General features: G+C 34.8%; 2 protein-coding genes across 2 annotated transcripts; both read right to left on the reverse strand.

Moving 5' to 3' along the window:
* Positions 1 to 5785: 5785 nt before the first annotated feature.
* LOC110018404 lies at positions 5786 to 7359 on the reverse strand. The gene is made up of 2 exons (XM_020715709.1): positions 7342 to 7359; positions 5786 to 6854 (listed from the first exon to the last, which is right to left on the reverse strand). Exons 1-2 carry the CDS (start codon positions 7357 to 7359, stop codon positions 6288 to 6290), a joined length of 585 nt encoding a protein of 194 aa, XP_020571368.1. The 3' UTR covers positions 5786 to 6287.
* Positions 7360 to 8023: 664 nt separating this feature from the next.
* Positions 8024 to 17468, reverse strand: LOC110038404. Its single transcript, XM_020743245.1, has 2 exons — positions 17205 to 17468; positions 8024 to 8782 (listed from the first exon to the last, which is right to left on the reverse strand). Exons 1-2 carry the CDS (start codon positions 17302 to 17304, stop codon positions 8508 to 8510), a joined length of 375 nt encoding a protein of 124 aa, XP_020598904.1. The 5' UTR covers positions 17305 to 17468; the 3' UTR covers positions 8024 to 8507.
* Between the last annotated feature and the right edge of the window lie 1189 nt (positions 17469 to 18657).

Below are 18657 nucleotides of genomic sequence, written 5' to 3' on the forward strand. Positions count from 1 at the left end.
AATTTGTTCGTGTTCGGCTCGTTAGGCTTAACGAACGAGCCGAACACGAGCTGCTTAACGAGCCGAACACGAGCTGTTCGCGAACAACGAGCCAAATTGACAGCCCTAGATAGACAAGCAAATCTGTTGGACTGAATTACCAAGGGTAGATATATAAATTTCAATTTTCATCGTGTTTTACAATAAATAATTTGGCTTACAATAATGGCCGAATTTTCTTACATCACTAAATTTAATAAATTTTTTTTCTTTTTTGAAAAAAAAAAATATAACTTTTAATCAAATAAAATATGATGATATATTAATAATGCTAAATGGTCAAGTTATCATATCAATAAATTTAAAAAGAAATAAAATGTCAAAAAGGTTCCGGATTATTTTGAAATGGGTCTCTAATAATCGAAAAATTATTCCATCTGATCTCCACCTTCAATCAGAGTTAAAAAAAATAAAATAAATAGGGTCTACTGAAATACAATTTTATTTTGATTGACGGTAGAGATTAGACACCGCATGCATACATTGTCCGTGTGAAATAATTGAAATGCTTTGATTGCTTTTGACGTGGACAGAAAAAGCCGTCCAAACAAGCTTACAAATTTTTCATTATTGAAATTACAACATTTATCATATGATCCTATTTAAATTATTATTATTATTTTTAAATGGTATTGTTGTCATCGTTCCTCTTTCACTATCAGGAGTGATTGTGATGTGTTTAATAGTTAATAACTTAATATAAGATGACATGAATATCTTGATTATTTCAGCACATAGTGCTCAGGCATGGAAATTTATGAGTATAAATAGGGCTGTCAAAACGGTTTGTTGTTCGCGAATAGCTCGTGTTTGGCTCGTTCACTAAGTTAACAAGCCGAACACGAACAACACGAACAAATATTTAGATTCAAATATTTGTTTGTTCGTGTTCGGCTCGTTTTGGCTCGACAATTATTAATCAATTATATATATATATATATATATATATATAAGATGAGTGTTATTTTTAAAAAATTTAATTTACTATAGGACTATAAAGATTTATAATCAAAGTATTAATTAAGAAAATAAAATAAAAATTATTATATTAGATTCAAATGATGTTTTAAATTTTGCCCCAATGTTTAACATCTTATGGCAATGTGATTAGGGTTGTCAAAATGACTCTTTGTTCGTGAACGGCTCGTGTTCGGCTCGCTAAGCAAACGAGTTGAACGCGAACACACTATTTAAGCTCGAAATATAAACGAGCCGAACAAGAGCTGAGTCTGGGCTCGCTCGTATTCGTTCGTGTACACTCCTATAGGTAACTCGTGTTTGGCTCGTTTACACCCCTAAGTATAAATATATTAAGTTATTGATATTCAATCATAAGATTCATCTGATCAAATATAAAATTTGGTTTAATTTTTAGCTTTTAAAGCATCCAAATATTCAAATTATAAAGGTTTAGAGTTTGCTGGAAGATCATTTAAACTTTATTTTAAACAAATTTTTAGTACTAAAGAGTGTATATGCTTCCTCAAATGGTTTAGATATGAGTGATCTCCTAGCTGTAGCATCAATTATGATTTTCAAAGATCCCACTAGCCCATTTTAAAAGATGTGAATTATGAGTCTGTCTGATAAGACATTTTGGGGATATTTCTTAAGTAGCTTCTTGAATCTCTCATAGGCTTCATAAATTGACTCTCCATCTAATTGGATAAATGAACTGATATCATTCCTAAGTTTAGTCATTTTAGATGAGGGAAGTATTTTGTTACAAATTTAAGGGCTAGTTTATTTCATATGATATACCTTGGTGCTAATGAATTGAGTCACATTATAGTTTTATATGTAAGTGAGAAAGAGAAAAGTTTAAGTCTGACAACATTGTTAAACACTGTTGTATCAAAAGGTAGATTAAAAAGTTTAAGTCAATATTGAAGTTGTGATAAAATATAACAAACACATTCAAAAAGCATAAATTTAACATAAAAATAGATTAAAATATAGCAAAAATAAGTACATTTCCAATACATAGCAATATTGAAGTGAGCAGTCTGATGATGTATGTCATGGTTTATACTAAACCTAGCATTGCACAGACAGTTGGTATTATGAGTAGGTTTATGCATGATCCAAAACCGAGTTATAGACAACCTATGATGAGTATTCTGAGTTATTTGAATGATACAATAGTTTTGACTTAGTATTTAAGAGGTAGTCATTTATTACCGATTTGTGTGTAAGTTACACTGACTCAAACTATGCAAGTGATATAGCTAGGTGAAGGTCTAGACTGAGTATTTATTCAAATTGACAGGAGCTCAAGTTAGTTGGAGATCAATTCTTTAGTCTACTATTATTTTGTTTACTAGAAGGGCTTAGAAAATTATAGTCCCGGAGTTGATGAAGAAAGTGATATGGATGCAGTGCCAGGAGTCTCTAAAAATGTTCCATGATAATCAAAGTGTGATATTCTTGGTCATAAATCAGTTCATTATAGTTGTACTAAGCAAATTGATGTGAGATACCACTTTTTTCTGGACTTGATTGATGACGTAAAGATTTTGTTAACAAAGATAGATATGAAGGAGAATCTCACAAACATGTTCACAAATATACTAACAATCCAGAATTTCACCTACTAAAGAGTTAATTTGGTGAACATCTGAACTCATGATTAATTGCCCTGTCTGGGGTTTCAAAGAACTATAAGAGGTGTGATCCCTTCGTTGGGGGCATGTGGTTGTTTTTAGTGTTGGAGCTTCTTTGGTCATCTCTCACTTATTTGGGAGTAAGAGATGAAATGGTAATTGTTGTATTACGGTCTTTAATTATATTAGATTATAAATCGGTCATTTGTGTTTTTATTAATTGGTGTGCACCAATCCTCTTTTATTCAAGGAGGGATTAAGGCTTCTTATGAGGTGTAAGTTGTAACCCTGCCTTTTTCTGGCCATCTTTTCTTTGTCCCCATCTGTGATAATGGAATCTTCGTCCTCGTGGGCATAAGTAGATCTATGCCTAACCACATAAGAAAATAAATCTGAAAGGGTGAAACCCATGGTCAAAGTACTAGATTATACCTTAGTTGATATTCAGCTGCTCTTGACATTTGCTTTGTGTTTCTCTTTAGATACAAGTTCATTTCTTACAACATATATGCTCTTTATTGGCTTTCTTTTTTTTGTGAATTATGATAAAATCAAACACCATTATCGGGCTGCTTAGTATTGAAATTTGATGATCTAACCTTATATCATATCATGCATCTATTTAGTTATCTGTTCATTACATCTTCTATGCGGTGTTGCCTCTTTTTTTTATTTTTTTGTTCTAATTTCTCTAGATGAAGCTTCATGATGGATCTATCTTCAGATGTTCTTCGTGAAGCAATTAGTTATTGGCGGTCTCTAATTGGAAAAATTATTGTGTGCAATTATATATATATAGTCCTCGGTTGTGCCGCAAGTCATGGCCTGTGGTTGGCGGGGTTTATTGTAAGTCCCCTCAAGTCACCGGTTCGATCTCTAGTGACGCTGAGTTCTCAAAGATTAAGACACATGGTATGGATTCTCCTCATGAGATCTAGCACATGAGAGATCGATATTTGAATCTATACAATATACCGATTTCTATTTGAAAAAAAAAAAAAAAAAAAACCGGCAAGACTTTTCGCGAGCGGTGCGACGGTTTATTAATTTAAAATTAAATTTTGTTGACGTGTGAAGATTGGAGACAGCTCAAGGGAAGCTATCATATCACGTGTTGCGCATGTGATTTTGATTGTTGTATGGGGCCCACGTGTGGTCGGAAAAAAAAAAAGGAAAAAAAAAAAGGAAAACAGGAATTGGTGATGGCACACGCCGGTCTATTTGATCATCAATGTGGCCCAATCAATAGCACTTTTGATGTATATGACGCACCGCATTTAAAATCTATGAATCTACAAAAAAAAATAAAATGTTTCTGATTGAAACTTCTAAGAACATGAATAGGCTTCAACGCATGTCAAAATATGTTTTTCATTTATATACCAGACAATTATTACATATGTATATCTAGCTAGGGCTGTCAAAACGGCTCGTTGTTCGCGAACAGCTCGTGTTCAGCTCGCTCGCTAAGTTAAATATTTACTTGTTCGTGCTCGGCTCGTTTTGACTCGAAATACTACTAATCAATTATATGTACATATCTTTCATGAGTAGTATTTTTAAAAAAAATCAATTGATTACAAGGCTACAAAGATTTATAATCAATTAAAAGTTCTAATTAAAAAAATAGAATAAAAATTATTAAATTAGATTCAAATGTTTTTTTAAATCTTGCCTCAATCATTAACATCTTATGGCTACGGTATTAGGGTAGTTGTTAAAATGACACTTTGTTCATGAACAGCTCGTGTTCGGCTCGTTAAGAAAACAATCCGAACACGAACACACTTTTTGAGCTCGAAATATAAACGAGCCGAACACGAGCTGAGCCTGTTTACACCCCTATATCTAACACTTGTACTTTCCTCATATCAAAAAATGTAATTATTACTTACTTTTTAAAAGTGAAACACGCCTTCTCATTCATAGGTTTTATAACACCAAAGAGTTAAAAATATAAATATAAAATACCAGGTGTTAGCAATGTAAAAATTCCCTTTTTCTGGTACAATAGAGCATAGTTATAGAATAATATTGTATTGCTTAGTTCAGGTTAGCAGGTTCTGAAGCAAAGCCTGGTCAGACCGTCAGTGTTTTTCATAAACCAAAGTTTTAAGGTAATTTTGATCATTTAATCCCAATACCCATTATTGCCTTCCCAGCTTTACAATAGCTCTCATTGTGCAGCTGAACATTCTTTCCTTGTGAAACTTTGAACTTTTGTTTCATAACTTTAGCATGTTAGCCTCGTTTTTCATACAAATTGATCATGATAACCTAGTGTATACTCAGAATGATCATTGAGGATATCAAGTATGAGTCCATTATCATGCCTTTTGGTCTTAAGACATTCAACTACTGTAATTAAATCACACTTGAGAAATTTGTTATCAATTTTTTTTCGTAATATTATTTGTCTATAGTGCCACAGTACATAACCACACCCAACTCCTGTAAACTATGTTTAGTTGTGTTCAAGCAAATGGATTTCATCTTTCACAAGTAAAAGTTGGCTAACCCATGTTGCTATTACCAAATTAGGCTAAGGCTTTCACCCTAGGCACCAATATGTCTAGGGTTGGCATAGGTGTAGTCCAGTGTCAAAGCAAAAGCTCCAAAGCATTCTACTAAAAGAAATTAAACACTATAACAAGACTTGATATACATTCGTGAGATGTTAGCCATCATTGAGGTTGACCCCATTTCGCCAAATGACATTAATATATGTTGGGATTAAAGTTCATAATTTGCAATGATTAGAGTAAAATAGATGCAAAAAGCACCAATAATTCCTGATCAAATTGCTAGGTGTGAATTCACCATAAAATAAAAATCAAGTTCTACAAAAAATAATAACAATAGCATATGCCCTCCCCTACATACTTAAGGATTAACACAGTAATTCTTCTCCAACCCCAGTCATTTGATATTATCATCAAACCTATAGAAACCCTACTACAACAGTCAAAATAGGAGACATCAGCAAAGCCAGAATAAAAAGATTGGTTGGAATGTGTAGTTTTCACATTCAACATTTGGCTAAATCGTAAAGGCCCACTCTCCAAAACTCACAAGAACACCATTACTGAACAAAACATCGAATGAGACAATAAGCTAGCAAACACCAATATGATCTCAAATTCAAATTAAGAAACCTCATTCTTATTAAAATTTAGCCTCATTGATACAAAATCAGCAATACTCCATGTCTACTCAACATTATTAGGACCATTTGCAGTACATAAATAAATTAGGACCTTCACTTACAAACTAAAGTTACCTTCTCATTTTCAGATCCACTCTATTTTTCATATTTCTCTACTAAAACCTTACAATGAAAAACACCAAGTTACACAATGCAAAGCTACCATAGAATGCTTCATTGAACAACCATAGCATCATCCAACAGGCAAACATCATCTGCTTGCTGCAAATCTTCCATAGCCTAATGCCTCCCTAACAACACCTCATACAATGTAATATTGTTATACTTATACCCTAATAATAATAATAACATGGTGGCACTAACAGAGAGATTAAGAGATGAAAAAATGGAATTTTTCCATTTTATTTTGTTTTGCAGCCAATTTCTAAGTCATATCAGCACCTCAATACACCAAAGAGATCTACTTGCCTGCAGATGACTTACTGTTGCAGCAATGAAAGAGATAAATGGGTCTCAGAGTGGTTGTCCTGATCAATAACGTTGAGAAAGATGGGATCAACAAGCACATGACTTTCAAGGCGAAGCGTAAACCGATGGTTCCAGAAGAGGAGGCGAGCGTCGCCGGTGATGTCAACTGCGGCGTCGAGAGACATGCGACGGTGGGTGGCGTCGGCGAGGATACTAGCAGCGTTGTGTGCGAGCTGCAGGCCGTCGAGGCGGGCGGGGAGGTAGAGGAGGCGGCAGGAAAATGGAGGCTGTGAGCCGGCGGCTAGGAGGGCGGAGCCTAGCAGAGAGTCGGAGTAGAAGATCGAAACGGTGGCCGGAGAGTAGCGGATGGGGACGATGTTGGGATTGGTGACATGGACGGCGAGGGTGAGCTCGAGGTCCAGGAGGGGGAGTTTGAGGTGAAAGGAGGAGAGGGAGATGGAGACGAGTTGAAAGGTTGGGTCTTTAGGGCGGAGGGCAAAGATTGCTGCAGCGGCGGGGGGGGGGGGGGGGGGGGGGGGGGGTTGAAGTTCAAGGTGGAGCGGCGCCGTTGGGGGGCGCTGTTGAGGGCCATACGGAATGAGATAAAGGGGTTGGTGTTCGGATTGTAGAAAAATACGGTCGGTGTAAGTATAGTATTTTGTTATACGATTTAATATTTGAGTTATTAAATTTATTTTAATTAAAATAACTTTTTATATGTTAAATTAGATAAACAAAGAAATTTTTTTGGGGCATTGATATTAGGGCTGTCAAAACGACTCATTGTTCGCGAACATCTCGTGTTCGGCTTGTTAAGAAGCTCGTGTTCGGCTTGTTAATTTCGTTCGATAAGTTAACGAGCTGAACACGAACTAAGATGTGTTCGTTTGTGTTCGGCTCGTTTTGGCTCGAAATACTGCTCATCAAATATATATATATATATATTCGAGCTAAAATGAGCCGAACACGAACGAACAAATATTTATTTGTGTTGTTTGTATTCGTCTCGTTAACTTAGCGAACGAGTCGAACACGAGTTGTTCGCGAACAATGAGCCATTCTGACAGCCCTAGATATCACCATTGCCTAATTTCTTGGTTTTACATTCCTACCCCCGCAGGCCTGTTTTTACCATAATGCACAGAAGATTTGCAAATTAATTAGTTCTTCGAATAATTAAAACGGACAAACATCCCCCCCTACAAATATCATATTTTATTAAATTTTGTGAAAACTGTTCATCACATTCTAAGCATGACTAGCTCGTGTTCTTCTCGTTTACACCCCTAATTGATATATATTCCACCCAATTCTTATATGTTCATATATCTAACATCTAAATTTACATTTTTTTTATATTTATACCATTCAAATCATTTTATATCACATGAAAAATACCAACCATCAGGCTAACATTTAAAAAATAAAATACATTTTCCCATAAAAACTAAAGTTGAGGCGTTAGACATGTGAATAAATAAGAATTGAGTGTATGCATGTAAATCTTCCATTTTTTTTTAATTAGAGAATATAATATATAAAATAGCAATTTAATTTGCAAGGTTAAAATCTATTTATTTCTTAATAACTTTAAAAAAAATAGAAATTTTTCTAATAATTTTAATCATATTATTTTCTTAAAAAAAAAAACTTTGAAGTATTTACATAAACACCACCCAGCTCTTATATATTTACAAATCTAATGCTTAAACTTTTCTTTTTTACATTCAATAAATAGCTAGGCACGATTTATTCATGAATTGAAAGACAAAACATATAGAATGTACATGTCACTACATATACATGCATATATTAATACAAATATAACTACATGAATAACAATAAACAAAATTCATACACATATACATAAACAGATGCATACTCATACATACATATGTACATACAAAACATAATCAAGCTACTATCGAGCTAAACACGATCCAACAAGCCCTTATTCATTGCCTCCTCTTCATCTGCAAGTACAACTGATACTTTCCATATTAAATGCCCCTTCTTTCGCAATTTTACATACATACCCACACAATTCTTATGTACCTACATATCTAACGCCTAAAATTTGATATTTATTTCATTTTTAAAAAGTTAAAAAGGGTGATATTTTTGACGCGATGTGAAAACTTCGAGTGTTCTAAATGTAAATATGAAAGTTCATGTGTTAGATAAGTAAAAACATTAGACTTATGTGGTATGCATGTAAAGACCGGTTCTTTCTAATAAGAAAGACGATACAGACAAGCCAGAGACTCAACCCAGAAAGCAGAGATGATGAGCAAGGCAGCAATGGAGAAACTGTAGCCACTGTGGGCTGAATTGTGTTTGTACTTATGAGAAGAAAATCCAGCAGTCTTCGGAACGACAGCTCCCCCTGCTATCATAGGTATGGCTTTACCATACGGAGAAGAAGAATCACCATTGCTACCTCCACGGAATCCACCACCACGGCCGCCGCCGCCGCCCTTCTTTACAGCTACGGCCATATTTTCCTCTGTAAATGTAGTCAGGGTAAAGTTTCTGTTATTCGTTGATGACAGTATCAGTAGCAAGAGAACATTTTTGAAAAAAGGGAAATTTGCAAGCCTAGAACATAAATCTTATGTATTTATATATCTCGCACTCCTGAACTTTCATAGTTATAAACATATCACATATCACTGGTGTTTTAAGCCTGTTGAGAAATTTAGGGCAAAGAAATGCAAATACAGAAGAAGAACACAAAGATTTAACGAGATTCGACAAAAATATCTACATCATTGAGAGCAGAGCGGCGACTTTCTTTTAATTCAGAAAAGAGTACAAGATACAAAATAAATCCTGGGCTACAAACAGACATATATATAATCCTAAAGTACAATATGTAATTACAAAATTACCTCTGAACCGTACCGCGGGGCGTTGCCCTCACACCCCTAACCCATGTAATGAAACTCCTCCGAGTTGACAGATTCTTCCGCTCTGTTCCGCTCCTCGCTCCGTTCCATTCCAGCATCTGTCCCTTGTATGGTATACGAGTCATACCTAACAAATCTCCACCTTAGTGAATATCCAATCCCTTAGAAGAAATACATCATGGAGTTTCTTACACACTGAAGTGGGTTGGGTTGTCATGTTGTCTAACAACTGCAAACATTCAACAAGTCCAAGCAATGCAAGAACTTGTTGATAGTAATTGGTTTGGTCAACATATCAGCTGCATTTTCATTAGTATGAACCTTTTATAACAAAATATCACCAGAAGCAATTAATTCTCTTATCTTGTGATACATGACATCAATGTGCTTTGTTCTTACATGGTACATCTGGTTCTTGGACAAATAAATAACACTCTGACTGTCACAATGCAACTGAACTTCACCTTGCTCAACACCCGGTTCTTTTTATTTCAAGTTTCAGTTACTATCATGTACTCAACTTCAGTTGTAGATAATGTCACAATAGACTGAATTGTTGATTTCCAACATATAGATCTTCCACCAAGAGTAAACACATACCCAGTTGTAGACCTTCTGTCCTTTAAATCACCTGCATAGTCTGAATCCACATACCCCACAACTGAAGAATCATTCTGGTGACTGCCAAAAATAATTCAATATCCTACAGTACCCTTCAGATACCTGAAAATTCATTTGACCGCTTCTCAATATCGTCTTTCTGGTTTAGACATGTATTTGTAGAATTGACTAACAACATGAGCTAAATCAGAGCGAGTACATACCATTGCATACATCAAACAACCAACAACGCTGACATATGGAACATTTGTCATGTATTTGATTTTTTTATTTGTCATATGACATTGTTCTGAAGAAAGTTTGAAATAATTTGTCAATGGAGTGTCCACAGGGTTTGTTTTGTTCATCTCAAACATGTCCAACACTTTCTCAAAATAGTCTTGTTGAGATAAACACAGTTGTCTTGTGCCTCTATGATGAATCTCCATTTCAAAAATCTTCTTTATAGAACCCAAGTCTTTCATGTCAAATTCTTGGCTCAATAAAGCTTTCAAATCACGGACATCATTCATATCATTTGCAGCAATCAGTATATCGTCAACATACAACAATAAAAAAATAATAGAACGATCATCAAATCTCTTCACATAAACACAATAATAATACTCACATTGTTTGTAGCCAATCTGAATCATGTAGGAGATGAACCACTTGTACCATTGTCTTGGAAACTATTTCAACTCATACAATGATTTCTTTAATCTGTAAACTAGATGCTCCTGTCCAGGTTGAGCGAACACTTCTGGCTGCTCCATGTAAATTTGCTCCTCCAAATCACCATACAAGAAAGCAGTTTTAACATTCATCTGCCCTAAATGCAAATCACAAATAACTACTAACGAAAGCACTATTCTGATTGAAGTATGTCTAATCACATGAGAGAAGATTTCATCATAATTTATCCCCTTCTGTTGTGAATATCTCTTTGCTACCAGTCAAGCCTTGAAGTTTTCACCTTCTTTTTCTGATACTGTTGGTTTCCCTTTGTACACTCACTTGCACCCAATAGTCTTCTTTCCCTCAGAGAGCTAAACTAGCTCCCATGTGTGATTTTGCTGCAAATACTTCATCTCTTCAACCATTGCACCCATTAATTTCTCTTTCTCCTAGCTTCTGATAGCTCCTTGAAAAGTGGATAGATCATCGATGCTGATGAAAAGTGCACAAGAGACCAAGTCTTCATAACTCAATCTGCTATGAGGTCTTATATTGGTGCGTCGTTGTCTATCTCTGGCTAGATTGTAATTCTGCAATTAATCTGTATTTGAGTCACCAAGTGTTGGTTCTGAACTTTCAACTGTCTTAATTGCTACTAGATGTTGTTCTAAATTCATCTGCACTGTATCTAAACTAGAATTATTCCTTTACACCTTATCTTGATTCTGTTAGAACATGGATTGTTCATAAAAAACTGCATCTCTACTGATCATCATCTTCTTTGTAATCGGATCCCAAAACTTGTATCCTTTCACACCTTTCTTTTAGCGTAGAAAGATGCACTTCTTGGATTTTGCATCAAGTTATGATCTTTAATCTTCAGGTACATGCACATAAGCAAGACAACCAAAAATTCGTAAATGATTGAAATTAAGTGTATTACTTGTCCATACCTCTTCTGCAACATTGTCACCGACTGATATCTGAGGTGATCTATTGATGAGATAGCATGTCATATTCACAGTCTTTGCCCAAAAATTTTTAGGAAGTCCTGCATTCAGTCTCAAGTATCATGCTCTTTCAGTTAAAGACCTGTTCAACATTTCTGCAACACCATTCTGCTATGGTGTTTTGTGCACTGAAAAATGTCTCTGAATCTCATGCTCCTCACAAAATTTCTGAAACTGCGAATCTGTGTATTCCATGTCATTATCAAACCTCAATTAGTTGATCTTTCTACCAGTTTGGTTATCCACCTCAGCTTTCCACAGGTTGAATTTGGAAAAAACTTCAGATTTCTGCTTCAAAAAATACACCCAAACTTCCTGGAAAAATCATTAATAAATATAACATAATACAGAGATCCTCACAATGACGATTCTCTAGTAGGCCCCATACATTAGAATACATATAACCAAGAATCTCTTCATTTTTGTACTTTTTAGTAATTAAACTGACTCTAATCTATTTTCCAAGAACACAAAACTTACAAAATCAAGCTTGCAACCTTGCCACCGAATGATGTTTGAGGTGATCTATTGATGAGATAACATGTCATATTCACAGTCTCTGCCCAAAAACTTTTAGGAAGCTTTGCATTCAGTCTCAAGCATCTTCTTGCTCTTTCAGTTAAGGACATGTCAACCTTTCTGCAACATCATTCTGCTGTGGTACTTGTGCATTGAAAAAATGCCTCTGAATCTCATGTTCTTCACAAAATTTCTGAAACTACGAATATGTGTATTCTGTGTCATTATCAGACCTCAATTACTTGATTTTTCTACCAGTTTGGTTATCCACCTCAGCTTTACACATGTTAAATTTGGAGAAAACTTCAGATTTCTGCTTCAAGAAATACACCTAAAATTTTTTGGAGAAATCATTAATAAATATAACATAATACAGAGATTCTCTCAATGACGATTCTCTGGTAGGACCCCATACATCAGAATACATATAATCAAGAATGTCTTTATTTTTGTGTTTTTTAGTCATTAAACTGACTCTAATCTGTTTTCCAAGAATACAAAACTTACAAAATCAAGTTTGCAGTTTTTAACACAATGCAGCAGGTTTCTTCTATGCAATTCAATCATCTCACATTTACTAAATAACCCAGACGCATATGTCACAGTTTTGTATTATTATTATTATCTGACTCAATATAATTAACTTCACCTACAACTGTACTACCTAGCAGTTTGCAGATATTCCCTGCAGTTAGTTTTTCTTTCATCACAGTCAATGCACACTTAATAATTATAACGGTTTCCCTGTCTTTATCTGCCTCAGGAATAAAATCATTTATATGTAGAGTGCCCAAGAAAATCAATTTTTTCTTTAAATCTGGAATATATCTGATATCACATAATATTCTAACAGTGTGATTATACATCGTAATTCTGATTCATCAGCACTAACAATATTGCAGCATCTATCATAACCTAAATAGACTGAGCCAGAATTAGTTAACATGTATGAAGTAAATCATTCCCTGTTAGGTGTTATGTGATAAGAGCGTTCTAAATCAAGAAGACGTGCATCCATAAACTGAGTTGATGAAACTGAAAACATGTCATCATCACTGAAATTTGAGTTGTCACTCTGTACCACATTTACAAACTTTGATGATGCATCATTTTCTCCTTAGTCTGCTTCTTGAGTTTTGGACAATCTCTCTTCATGTGACTCAACTCCTTGCACTTGTAGCAATGAATCATATTTTTGTCTTTAGACTTTGATCTGAAATTTCGTCTTCCAGAACATTCCTCTCTCTTCCTTTCACGATTTTGATTACCCTTGACATATAAACTATCACCATTAGAGTTTTCCCCTACATTTTGCTTTCGTTGGTTGTGAGCCAACAATGCTACAGTAATCTCATCAACTTTGATATTTTTTTCTCATAAGTAAGAGTAGTCACCGGGTGTTCATAAGAAAAAGGTAATGAACACAACATAATCATTATTGTCTTTTTCCACAATACTCACATCGAGTCAGGATAAATTTGTGATTATTTGATTGAAGTCATTCACATGTTGTGCTAGATCAGAGCTTTCTTGCATCTTCAACCCATACAACTTTTACTTCAGGTAAAATTTATTCACTAGAGATTTGGACATAAACTAAGTTTACAATTTCTTTCATACTTCTCATGAAGATTTTAGATTCATTACGTGATACATAACCTTATCTGTCAAACATAAATGTATGGTTATTATCGTTTGTTATTGCAATTCTTCTCAATCTTCATCCTCCATGGCATCTGATTTCATTGCCCGCAAAGTCTTCAAGATTCTCTATTGTGCCAACAAACCTTTCGCCCTTTTTTTGTCATTATCTGAAGTTTTTGGTTTCATCAAATTTCACTACCTCGAATTTTGCACAAGAAATTATCATTTGAAATTAATCTTGTAGCGAACTTTTCTACAAATTCATCTGCTTCAATTGTCGATTTGCTCACCCAAATTCCTTCGAACAAATCCTTAAGTCGGAACTGTTGGATTCATTGAACTGATTCTCGCAAGCCTGTCACAATTCCACTGTCTGCGTCAAATCAAATGGTCGAACCGAAACCGCGCCTTCGTCCAAAACCCTCCTCTTCGTCGCGCTGATTCGTCAAAGCTTTCTTCGCAAATACCTGCTGCTCCTCATTTTCTGCGTCGCGAGAGTAGATCACGAAGCCGACGTGTCACCTAGTTGCGAGAACAGCTCGCAAAATCTTCTGCCAAATCTTCGAATCCTTCTTCGTTCTTCCTGCACCGATTTGTTCGAAAACCTATCCGCAACCCTAGCCGAACTCCTTGCGCCGAAATTTTTTCTGCGTTGGAACCTCGCTCTGATACAATTTGTTGAGAAATTTAGGGCAAGAAACGCAAATCGAGAAGAACACAAAGATTTAACAAGGTTTGACAAAGATGCCTACGTCATCGGGAGTAGAGCAGCGGCTTTCTTTCAATTCAGAAAAGAGTGCAGGATACATAATAAGCCCTAGGGTTACAAACAGACACATATATAACCCTGAAGTACAATATGTAATTACAGAATTACCTTTGTACCGTACCGCGGGACGTTACCCCCGCACCCCCAACCCACGTAACGAAACTCCCCAATTAGACAGATTCTTCCGCTCCGCTCCGCTGACCGCTTCGTTCCGCTCTAGCATTTGTCCCTTATATGGTATATGAGCCATACCTAACAAAACCTATGCATTAAAATATGTATTTGATTATTAGAAAGCGATAATAGTGCTATTTTTTATGTGATATTAAAGATTTGAGTGTTATGTGTGTAAATATGAAAGTTTGGGTGTGAGATACGTATATAAATAATTGTGTTATGTATGTAAATGGGCCTTTGAGAAATGATCGGTGCATGCTTCGAACAGAGATCCTCAGCGGAGGATTGAAGGACTCAAACATTGGACCACCACTCCGTGTAAGATCATTATGGAATTTAGGGGACATGTATTGATTACTAGTACAATAATTTATAAGAGATATTTGTATAAAACTCTCCACATTGATGTTAGACTTAGATTTTATGAACTCTCTGGTATTGCAAGGATTTTAAGACAAAAGCATCCATATCACAAGGTCAGAGTTAATTATTCTTATTTACATAATAGAAAACGAAATGTATAGCTAACACGATTGTGAGTTTTGATGTAATCTTTTGCACAGAGTGACTTAATTATGAATTTCAAGATAGTGAGTTTAATATTTACATATTTTCATATTAATTAATGCTATTATATTATTTTACAGTTAGTAAAATAAAATGTTAATGTATTTTGAATTGATTATGAGATTTTATTTAATTTTATATACAAAATGAATAAGCGTGAAGGCAACTTTGGAACCCTTATAACCTGGAGCACACATATGAGATCCAAAAAGAAACTTATTTTCCTCTGCTTTTAATTTAAAAAAAAACAATTGAAATTAGGCTTAGTTTGATATAACATTGCTAATTTTATATCTTTTGTTTATTCAACATTAATGGATTAAAATCAAACCTTGCAAAGAAATAAGTAGCTTCAAAATTAGAGATAGTATTCTTAGATGGTTTGGTCACATTAAACGTCAACCATCTGATGATTTTGCATAGAAATAAGTAGCTTCAAAATTAGAGATAGTAGACTTAGATGGTTTGGTCACATTAAACATTGACCATCTGATGATCTGATTAGAAGAGTAGATGTTTTAGATTCGACTTCTGTTAAGAAAGGCAGAGGTAAACCTAGGAAGACTTGAGCATATTGTATAAAAATGATCTTAAATTAATAGAATTATATGAAAATATGACAATAAATAAGACGCAATGGAGAAAAAGGATTCATGTAGCTGATTCCACTTAGTGGGATGACGGTTTTGTTGTTGTTGTTGTATTATGAAGTTTATATATTCATAAAGTTATAAATCCATATACTCGTAAAATCATGGAGAAAACACGTACAAAATGATTTTTTTTTTTTTAAGTCGCATCCCTCGTATAAATCAAATTTATAATTTACAAAGTCAAAAGGATAAAGCGCAACCACACAATTCATTAGTTTCAATATTAGGACCCAGCCACTTTCAAATGCTTACATCAAAACCCAAAAAAAATAAAACAAAAGTCAAAAACTACATAAAAATTACATGGGGGGACACCTAAACCACTTTATTCGATCTTGCACTAATACAAACAAGAAAAGGAGGTGACTAAAAAACAAAATTATATTTGGGCCCGCTAAGTGGAAGAAAAAAAAATATGTAACATGCATCAATTTTACTTTTGCCTTTATTCATCAAAACTTTTAGTTCCACTAAGTAGACAAATGTCGTTACTTTAACTTTCACTCAAGGTTTTGTCTTTCAACGTTGTAATAAGTGTGTAAGATTTGTGAAGGAGTTGGTAGAGAGTCTCCTCCCCAATCAGGAGGGCAAAGTTGGTAGAGAGTTGCCATTAGAGCTCAATTTTCTCAAAAAAAAAAAATGTTTTTTTGCAAGAAGCATAAAAAATTTTAGATCACTAGAATTCTCAAAAGGATATTCTTATATTCCTTAAATAAATTAGCATTTAATACTTTTATAACAAATGATCAACAGCCCATATATGCCAATAGATATGACCACATTCAAAGTTACTAGTGAATGTTAAAATAATGTTCTAAATTAACGATCTTCATATTGCGAAATTACATATGATCAAAATACTGTAAATTTGAGTTGAACATAAAAAAAAAATTAGGCCAGAAAATTTAAATCAAACTTATAAATTGAATAAAAATTTGTATATCCTATTAAATTTTATATCTTGATACAAGCTTTCAAGTCAAACGAAATATCCTATCTTACATTTGCTTTAAAAATCCTTTCTCAAAATTAAAAGAAAAAATCCTGAACTTTTAAGAAAATATTAATTAATAGCAGCTCAATTAAATTAGAGAGGGTAGAAATACTACACTTCTCACAAATCTTTTGCTTTCTCGTTTCACTCATTATTGGATAAACCCTAGAACTCGCGATCCCTCATTTTCATATGAAAACACGCTTCTCCAAAGCTTTGATGACATGAAAATTGAAAACATGGATTTCTTAACCACATTTCCAAGCAAACCTAACCATTCTCAATAATAACAATAATAATAGATAAATAAATAAAAATGAAGTTCTGCTGAAATAAAAACTAGGGTTTCATCAAGCATAGAAATGAAGTGAAACAAAGAAGGCCAGAAAGGTAGGGCTGATGGATTACTTGCAGCTGAAGAGTGCAGAGGCCGCGCTTCTTGGAGGAGAAAGCGGGATGAGGAGACCAAGAGGAGCAGGAGGGGAAGGAGGGCGCTTAGGTTGCCCATCGCCGTCGCAAAACGAAGCTTAAAAATCGGAACGGATGTTGGAAGAGGAGAAAATATGAATAAAGCTATGCCACACCCTTATAAAATGAACGAATTTTCGAAACGTCAACAGACTCACAACTGAAAAACACGGTATGGGCGGTCAAACAAGTTGTTCGCCAACAGTTCCGGGAAAATATTTGTGTTGCACGTTAGTGGGGTTATATCCTTATTATATCCCTATAATTTCTGTGTAATACTCTGGTAACTTCCGTACAATTTATTTATATTCATAAAATTATAGAAGTGTGGAACTCATTTGTAGGTTATAGATAGTTTACAAAGAGGTTACAGGGGGTTACAGAGAGGTATAACCCCGATATAACCCTCCTGTACCCTCTGAATAACCCCTGGACGTACGCACCACTGCATACGTCTTATGTATGCAAATATTTTCCCCCGTTTGGAGCTCCTGTTAACTGACGAAAACAAATTTTGAAGAGAAATAAATTTTTAAAGCTCGAATTATAGATAAGTCGCACACGAACAACTCTTCTTTAACTCGTGTTCAGCTCGTTTTAGCTTGAAATAAAAAAAATTATTATATAATAATATATTACATATATTATTTATATAATAATGTATTTGATACGTTATAAACAAATTTTAATTATTCAATTCAAATTTCGAGGCATGACATGGATCTTGAGATAATATTTAGACATGACACGGATCTTGAGATAATATTACGAGCAATGAATATTCAAACCTTGATAAAAACTCATATAGAGCTCTGATTTCAGCAAACTTATAGTCAAACTGACCTACTCGATGAGACAGGCCTAATGATATCAAGTCATTAAATCATTCTTGGAAAAATTTTGGACCTATTTTGAAGGTCAAACGGTTGTCGAATCTAACAAGTTTATAATCGAATCCAGTGTCTCGATAAGAAGAATCCAGCCAGCTTAAGATTGGGCAATTCCAACATCTTTAAGGCACTCAAATGTCCATTAAACGTCATTTGATTTGAGGATGCTTATCGGGCCGTCTGATCCAAATGATTCATATTCATGCATTAATGACACCCAGAACACTATAAATAGAGATTCACTTCTCACATGAGGGGGGATTGGAAGCTTCAGAGAAAACTGGAAGCTGTAGGAAGGAGCTGAAATCCAGCATCATCCCAATCGTCGTCGACCATCGTTGATCATCATTGGCCACCGTAAGGCCGTCATCGACATTTGTCGATCGTCGTCATCCACTATCAACCGTCACTGTCGATCATCACCAATTATCGTAGATCACCACCAATCAGACACCTCAGTCATCGTCGTGGGACATGAGCTCATCACTACGGTCCATGTGTCA

The sequence above is a fragment of the Phalaenopsis equestris genome, unplaced genomic scaffold (assembly GCF_001263595.1).
Source record: "Phalaenopsis equestris unplaced genomic scaffold, ASM126359v1 Scaffold000002, whole genome shotgun sequence".
NCBI classification, from domain to species: Eukaryota; Viridiplantae; Streptophyta; class Magnoliopsida; order Asparagales; family Orchidaceae; genus Phalaenopsis; species Phalaenopsis equestris.